Source organism: Podarcis muralis, chromosome 9 (assembly GCF_964188315.1).
Source record: "Podarcis muralis chromosome 9, rPodMur119.hap1.1, whole genome shotgun sequence".
Lineage (NCBI taxonomy): Eukaryota > Metazoa > Chordata > Lepidosauria > Squamata > Lacertidae > Podarcis > Podarcis muralis.
Genome location: NC_135663.1, coordinates 60373981 through 60382960, shown reverse-complemented (window position 1 = coordinate 60382960; position 8980 = coordinate 60373981). Strand labels below are relative to the sequence as shown.

Below are 8980 nucleotides of genomic sequence, written 5' to 3'. Positions count from 1 at the left end.
CTAGAGGACAAACAGATGCATTGCACTAAAGGCGGGTCTGGCAACAAATTGAATACAGTGGTACCTCGGTTTAAGTACTTAATTTGTTCTGGAGGTTCGTTCTTAACCTGAAACTGTTCTTAACCTGAAGCACCATTTTAGCTAATGGGGCCTCCTCCTGCCTCCGCGCCGCCAGAGCACAATTTCTGTTCTCATCCTGAAGCAAAGTTCTTAACCCGAGGTACTATTTCTGGGTTAGCGGAGTCTGTAACCTGAAGCGTATGTAACCTGAAGCGTATGTAACCTGAAGCGTATGTAACCTAAAGCGTATGTAACCCGAGGTACCACTGTACAGTGTTACCTCAGTTTAAAAACAGTCCAGTTTAAGAACGATTCGATTTACAAACTCCGCAAAACCGGAAATAGTGTCCCGGTTTGAGAGCTTTACCTCAGTCTAAGAACAGAATCCGAACAGTGGAAGGGCACTGGTGGCGGGAGGCCTCATTAGGGAAAGCGAGCCTCGGTTTAAGAAGAGTTTTGGTTTAGGAACGGATTTCCGAAACGGATTAAGTTTGTAAACCGAGGTACCACTGTACAGTATAGGAAATTCTCTTCTACAAATATAATCACCATTTTCATAAGCAAACTCTACTTTTCTGAATGCATTAAGTAGTTAGCGGTGGCACCGAACACGAACAGACACACAAAACAACACACATTTGCTGCCAAATCAAGCCAAATGGTATACTGTGAAAAGCTGGGTGCTTTGGCCTGAATTACACACATTTACACATGTTGCTTATTTCACATGGTTTATTTTGTTTCTCTTGTGCAAGGCAAGAGTGATCCATTTGGTTTAAGTCCATGAGACATGAACGTGGATGTGGCTCAGTCCTAAGTCGTTGGTTTTCACAGTGCAGTGCGTGTCCTCCTGTTTGCTAACCTGTTGGCGCATCATTCTTCTAGCAGCTAGCTTGCTTAAAGTACTTTGGTGTGCTCATGTGAAAACGATGGTTCATCTCATAATTGTGCCCATCTTGATAGCATCCAAACCTGTACAAGAATAATGCGTGAGACGTTCATGGTATAAGCATCTTTCTCCTTCCCTAATTGTGCAGCTTTATAGCAAAAAAAAATATGTAATTAGTAATATCAGGGTAGAAAATAAATTGAAATTAGGTTATTAAATTTTACTTTCCTCCCTCACTGCCCCAGTACACAGGTTTCCTTCCGCCTTTGGACACATATCTGGTGGAACTAAGCCCCACTGAATTTACTGAGACTTACTTCTGAGTAAACATGCATATACTGTAGTTGTGCTACATGATTCTTTGATTTCATTGAGACTTGGTACATAATGAACTATCCACAATGATAGAACAACTATCATTCAAATGGGAACTGTGTTAAGTACTTTTGTTGGCGCTGTGGTCTAAACCACTGAGCCTAGGGCTTGCCAAGCAGAAGGTCGGCGGTTTGAATCCCTGCAACGGGGTGAGCTCCCGTTGCTTGGTCGCAGCTCCTGCCAACCTAGCAGTTCGAAAGCACGTCAAAGTGCAAGTAGATAAATAGGTACCGCTCCAGTGGGAAGGTAAACAGCGTTTCCATGTGCTGCTCTGGTTCGCCAGAAGCGGCTTAGTCATGCTGGCCATCCTTCGGCCAATAAAGCAAGATGAGCACGCAACCCCAGAGTCGGCCACAACTGGACCTAATGGTCAGGGGTCCCTTTAACTTTTACTAGCCAGCCATTTTCTCTTCCAGGATACTCAATTTCTCTTCACATGCACAAGCCACTTTTCTGTATTTATGTCCAACATAAACTCTGAGTATGCACTATTCTCTTTGGGAGTGAGGCGCTCCCTTAGGCATTTTTTGTCTCTAATTTTATATATATAAAAATTTGGCAAACTAAATATGCTGACTCTGGTTTCTCAGTGGCCCCATGTTGGCTACAATCCTGCCCATACTCGCCAGCTGAATTCTCTGAGAGAGCGATTCTCAAAATTTTTTTTACAAAAAAGGAATCTCTTTACTGCAAGTCATAAGTACAGGCTGCTAAACTTACGGATTCCCATATTTCATGTTCACAAAACTGGTGGCAATTTCAAAGCCACTCACTTGAAAACATTGCGGCACATTTTAATTGTAAATGCACTAACCTTGTGGCAAAATGTGTTTCCGTCGATACTTCACTGGGGTCAATGGTGAGTTTGTCATTGTCAATATAATTATCTGGGTCATCTGGGATTCTAAATTTTGCCATTTGAAGTTCAGAATCACTCAGATGAGCATGAGAAATTCGAGCATAGCCCAATCTGCCATAAATGCAAATAATTTTTTCCAATGAAGTGAAACATCTCATTCATTTTAATTTTTTACTCATTCAAGATTTCCAAATAGTTTCTAGCCTTTGTGACTGTTTGCCATCCGATAATATAAATGGCAGGTTTCAGTATCTAATTAACTGTTTCTCAAGCTATTAATAGAATAAAATAATGGAATTGTGGCGTTGGAGGAGACCCCAAGGGTCATCTAGTCCAACCCCCTGCAATGCAGGAATCTTGCCCATAGCAGTTCTTGGGTGAGCTTGAACCACAATACAAATCGTCTGGTTAACAGCCGGACACACTGACCCATTGCACCACTAGCTGCTCTAAAAGCACAACTCAGGCCCCATCTGTGCTATACACACCACTTTAAACAGCCATGATTCCCTCCCCACCAAATAATAATGGGAATAGTAGCTTGTTGATGGTGCTGACTCCCATTCCTTTCACAGAGCTACAATTCCCAGAGTTCCCTGGGAAGAGGGACTGATGGTTAACCACTCTGGCAATTGTAGCTCAAAGGGGAGAATAGGAGTCTCCTGACAAGTCTCAGCACTCTTAACAAACTAACGTTCCCAGGATTCTTTGGGGGAAGCCATGGCTGTTTAAAGTGGTATGATACTGCTTTAAATTTATAGTGCAGATGAGGGCTCAGTTTGCCAGTTATTCCAGTAAGGAATAATTTGACCTGCAAACAAAATTAAAACCATTTTAAGAAAGTTGAACAAATACATATGAATGGTAATCATTCATTTCTATAGGAAAAGGTTAAAGAGATGGAGACATTCCCATTTGCTGTGTACTCACTGCGTTTCCAGTACAGTCGTACCTTGGTTTTCGGACAGAATCCATTCCAGAAGTCCATTCGACTTCCGAAAACGTTCAGAAACCAAGGCGTGGCTTCTGATTGGCTGCAGGAGCTTCCTGCACTCAACTGGAAGCCACGGAAGCTGCGTCAGACGTTCGGCTTCCAAAGAACATTTGCAAACCGGAACACTCACTTCTGGGTTTGCGGCATTCGGGAGCCAAAACGTTCGAGTCGCAAGGTGTTTGACAACCAAGGTACGACTGTACTGTGTTCTTAATGCATGTTCACACAATGCTATCCAAAAGACATGTGTATCCTGTACCTTATTATAAGATACAGCTTCACACCTTCCGAATTCATCTCTAGTCAAGGTTTGAACACCCTTGCATAGAGTAAATCTATCCCCACCCCATAAACGCCCCCACCCCAGTGTGTACACAAACAGAAATGAATTAAAGCTGTACTGATGTTGAACAGCTGGAAGGGGAGAACAACTTCCATTTTCTGTAGGTAAGGTGGTATGTGAGATTCATCTCTAGTCAAGGTTTGAACACCCTTGCATAGAGTAAATCTATCCCCCATAGTCATCCTTGAATGGACTTAACCATCAAGGGGTCCTTTACCTTTTAATGTGAACACAGCCTGTGTTACAGTCTCATGATACAAAACCTGCCCCTCAAACGGGTCACTCAAAAATACAGAGCATGATACAGGCATGCACAGCACATAAAACGGCAGCTGAGTGTATGAGACAAGAAGAGAGTGAGGGTCCGTAGGCAAATAACCAAGGTATCTATTTAACGTACCTTATTAATCCACGATACATTATATAACTGCACCATCTGTCTTGATCTGTGTTGTCGATATCCTAAGCAGCAGTAAAACAAATGCAAGAGGAAATGGTTCGTGAAAAAGGTTTCGGCAGATGCAAACAAAGTCACTGTGTTTATATGTTTCAGATGATCAAACTGAAGCTAGAATTTGCAAAACCAGAGAAACTACTGGTATTGAACTATTTCATTTTAAAATATTAGCCTGTGGGGATTGTGCAAATCATTCTAAGACTGATCCAAGTCTCCCTGTGATCATGCTTTCCTAGCTATAATCACAGCATCCAGATACTAGAGAGTGATATCAGCAGACTCTTAGTAACCCCAGTGTTTGCAGATGCTTAAATAATAAAAATAGCCCCATAGGAACTCAGGAGCATGGAATACTGAGAGATCGAGGGTGCAGTGGGGGGAACGTAGATAGTGAACATTGGGCCCCTGGAGAAATTGGTTGACAGAGCATTGCATAAGGGGTCAGAACAGAAGTTGATCTATGGCTCTAGTATCAGATGATATTTCAAGAAGGCTAAATGACAGAAGCAAGAATTGATGAGTGATTAGTTGGAACCTCTCACATGAGAGAAGAGGTGGTTGTAAACAGTAGTTAAGGATGCTCTAAGCCTAAATGCTTCTTTGCCGACACCTCAGCTTGTTAACCTGGAAGGAAATCTGGATGTGTGGTTGAGTGTTTGTAAGTAAGCAAGTGGGGGGAAACCCCCCCCCCCTTTTATGGACTTCTGACACACCTATAGAAAAACCAAAAATGTGAACAAGAAGCATGTGCTGCTTAAGAATATGCGGGAGGGGTGAGGAAGAAAAACAATATACAGTGGTACCCCGGGTTACATACGCTTCAGGTTACATACGCTTCAGGTTACAGATTCCGCTAACCCAGAAATAGTACCTCGGGTTAAGAACTTTGCTTCAGGATGAGAACAGAAATTGTTCTCTGGCGGTGAGGCAGCAGCAGGAGCCCCATTAGCTAAAGTGGTGCTTCAGGTTAAGAACAGTTTCAGGTTAAGAACGGACCTCCGGAACGAATAAAGTACTTAACGCAAGGTACCATTGTATTGGTGCTGTAGAGTGGACTGAATTATAGGACAAGGGGTGATCAATTTCTGTGGCCACTACAGTGGTAAAGGTAAAGGGACCTCCGGAACAAATTAAGTACTTAACCTGAGGTACTACTGTAGACCAATCCTACTTATAAAGACTTAGTATTTAAATATGTAGTGAACTATGTTTGTGTTTGGAGGGAAGAGGAGAGTGTTTGGAGTACAGTCGTACCTCGGGTTACAGACACTTCAGGTTACAGATGCTTCAGGTCACAGACTCCGCTAACCCAGAAATAGTACCTTGGGTTAAGAACTTTGCTTCAGGATGAGAACAGAAATCGTGCTCTGGCGGCGCGGCGGCAGCGGGAGGCCCCATTAGCTAAAGTGGTGCTTCAGGTTAAGAACAGTTTCAGGTTAAGAATGGACCTCCGGAACGAATTAAGTTCTTAACCCGAGGTACCATTGTATTGAATGTTAAATAAGTGGGAGAACTGAAGGGAGCACGGAACAGCAGCTATGGAGGGTAGGGATTTTGTTCGTGGTTAGGTGAGAAAGGAGATGACGTGGATGAAATTGGGTTTAGGAAATGATTTGTTCTAATCGCTTTCATTTCAGTCTTCCATTAACTATGCATTTCTTTTCATTGTTCTTTAGATAAGCACTCTGCTATCCAGCCTGGGTAATTGTCCACACAGTGCTTTTCGCACATTAAGATTCTGACCATCTTTTTTAAAACCAATGCATGCACAGTTTCATTTTAATTTACTATTATGCCGTAAATATGTACCCAGGCCACCAAATTTTATTGTTACCGATCTTGTATTTTTACAAAAATGATTTAGGATCAGAACTGTAATACCTTAACGTTGCCATTTTCAATTATTTGCAAGTAATCTCTGGAACCAGGAGCTGAAGTGATGTATCCTAGAAACACAACCTGGTTAGAGCTCATCTTCAGTAAATTAGAAACAGCTATTGCTTGAAGCTCTCTATCTGAGTCTTCTCTGGGGGTGGGAAATAAGATACGATTCTTATATGAAGGAAATGGCAATGGCAAGAATTGCAATCATAAGATACGATTCATCTTTCTAGGGAAATTGCAATTTCTAGGGAGAGTGGGGGGAATCACAAATATTTCTGCTAACAACTGCAATCCATTATATTTGTTGCTGATCACATTTGTGACCTATCCATTCTCAAAAATGTCAAGGGGGACATGTAGTTACCCCATTTTATCTTCACAGCAGCCATGTGAGGTTGGTTAGGCTGAGAACTAGCAACATGCCCAAGACATGGTCTATATGGCTGAGCACAGATTTGAGTCCATCCAGCACCCCACCATTTTAATCATGAGAAAGCACCATTAAAGACTGAAACTAAATGCAAACAACTCCAGGGCTCCAATATCAGCCAAGTTCTTTTCCCCTTCCCACCCTTGCTTTGCGTACCATCTCGCTTGATTAAGCATTCCGGAGAACTCAAAGCTTGTACACTATTTTGTAACATTATGCCTAGCATAATAATAATAATAATAATAATTTATTTATTTATTTATACCCCGCCCATCTGGCTGGGTTTCCCCAGCCACTCTGATAGATAAATTTATTGTCATTGTCCGTATATACACAGTATACACAACAACGAAAATCAAACACCCACCCAAAGACCGGGTTCACATACACATTTGCACGTATCTCCATCACTCTCATCCTATTCAGACATAATCTATAAAAACATAACATAATCCAGAATATAACATAACCTATTAAAGGCATAACATAACCTAAAACCTATCTCATTCCTTCCTACTCCCTGCTTGCTATTCCTTGCAGCTGGCCCTGAGATCATTATTTAGTGCAATCAGAGCTCTTGGATAGAAACTATTCAGAAGGCGTGTGGTTCGTGTTTTCATTGTCCTATATCTTCTGCCCGAAGGCAACAGTTCAAAGAAGTTGTGAGCAGGATGGGTGGGATCTCTCAGGATATTGTGTGACTTCTTCAAAGTGCGAGACGTGAAGATCTCATCCAGGGTTGGTAGTTGGAGCCCAATAACATTCTGGGCAATTTTAATTATTCCCTGTAAAGCTTTTTTATCCGTTTCAGAGCTGCTCCCATATCACGATAATATACTATAGGTTAAGACACTCTCGATGGTACTGTGATAATAGGACAGAAGTAGGTGCTGAGATAGATTCAGTCCCCTGAGCATTCTCAGGAAATACAACCTCCCCTGCACCTTCCTCACAACCATATTAATATTTGCAGTCCATGAGAGGTCCTCAGAGATATAAATGCCCAGGTATTTAAAACTACCAACCCTCTCCACCTCCTCGCCATTTATGTGCAATGGTAAAAATACACTTTTCTTTCTCCTAAAGTCAATTATGAGTTCTTTGGTTTTTTTGGTGTTAAGCATAAGATTGTTTTCTTTACACCATTGAATTAACCCCTGTACTTCTTTCCTATAAGCAGTCTCATTGTTCTCACTAATGAGCCCCACCACTGTTGTATCATCCGCAAATTTGATGATTGTGTTGGACTTATACAGTGGGGTGCAATCAAATGTGTACTGGGCGGCTTCCAACAAAATATTAAAATACAATAGTCTATTAAACGTTAAAAGCTTCCCTAAACAGGGCTGCCTTCAGATGTCTTCTAAAAGTTTGGTGGTTGTTTTTCTCTTTGACATCTGGTAGGAGGGTGTTCCACAGGGCGGGTGCCACTACCGAGAAGGCCCTCTGCCTGGTTCCCTGTAACTTGGCTTCTCGCAGCGAGGGAACTACCAGAAGGCCCTCGGCACTGGATCTCAGTGTCCAGGCAGAATGATGGGGGTGGAGATGCTCCTTCATTGTCCTGATGTGGATTTTGGATTCTTCCTTACTGGCCAATAAGGTTACTTTTGCCTTTTTTTGTCTCTAGCACAGTCATAAACACTGTCAGGCTATGTTTTTCATAAGATGCTAAATTGGACATATAAAGCATTTTTTAAAAAAAGAATATTAATCTTCTTGGTCTAGTCAGTGAGCAAAGTGAAAGGAAAGGAATTTCTATTCTATTCCAAGTGAGGTTACACGGATCCAGGCAGAGGGGCTTTTCAGTCATAGTGCCCGCCCTATGGAATGCCCTCCCATGAGATGTCAAGGAAATAAGCAACTACAGTGGTACCTCGGGTTACAAATGCTTCAGGTTACATACACTTCAGGTTACAGACCCAGAAATAGTACCTCGGGTTAAGAACTTTGCTTCAGGATGAGAACAGAAATCATGCTCCAGCAGCACTGCGCAGTGGCAGCGGGAGGCCCCATTAGCTAAAGTGGTGCTTCAGGTTAAGAACAGTTTCAGGTTAAGAATGGACCTCCGCAACGAATTAAGTACTTAACCCGAGGTACCACTGCATCTTACTTTTAAAAGACATCTGAAGGCAGCCCTGTTTAGGGAAATTTTTAATGTTTAATGCTGTATTGTGTTTTTAATATTTGGTTGGAAGCCACCCAGAAAGAATCTTGTTTATTTGTTTTTTATACAAGACTTTGAATGTAAACACTAATTTATAAAGCCAAATAATTTTTTTTTAAAAAAAACTACTCAAAAGAACATGACTCCAGTTGATTCTAATCTTCATTACCGACATCCATCCATTACCGATATCAGTATTTTTCTCAGATGTGGATGGAATAATAATAATAATAATAATAATAATAATAATAATAATAATAATTGTATTATCTTAAATAGTTGGCTTCTTTTCTGTTCATGCAAGCAATTTTCATACATACTCTTCATTTCCAAAATGAGCAACCACAAAATCCACCAGTTTCCCTGTGAAGTTCACAGTCATGGAGATGGCTGGTGCTATCTCTCCCTCAGGAGAAGGGAGAAGGTGGTGTCTGGACTTCACGATTGGGTATCTTGACAGAACCATCATCCTGCGTTACATTGAAGTAAAATTATTAAACACAGCTAGTTCCAAAGCTCAATGCA

At 41.6% G+C, this 8980-nt stretch overlaps 1 protein-coding gene across 3 annotated transcripts in view; it reads right to left on the bottom strand.

Annotated features, from left to right (window-relative positions):
* Positions 1-774: 774 nt before the first annotated feature.
* The window catches only part of CWH43 (cell wall biogenesis 43 C-terminal homolog), a 32847-nt gene continuing 24641 nt past the window's right edge, over positions 775-8980 (bottom strand). For 2 of the 3 annotated variants that reach the window (XM_077934364.1, XM_077934365.1), the window contains 5 exons: positions 8776-8925; positions 5859-6003; positions 3921-3982; positions 2139-2294; positions 775-1032 (listed from right to left, as the gene is read on the bottom strand). In XM_077934364.1, coding sequence (XP_077790490.1) covers positions 942-1032; positions 2139-2294; positions 3921-3982; positions 5859-6003; positions 8776-8925 — 604 coding nt within the window. In that variant the 3' untranslated portion in view covers positions 775-941. Of the gene's footprint in view, positions 1033-2138; positions 2295-3920; positions 3983-5858; positions 6004-8775; positions 8926-8980 lie in introns of those variants that run through there. The other variant, XR_013394277.1, reaches the window with a different exon arrangement.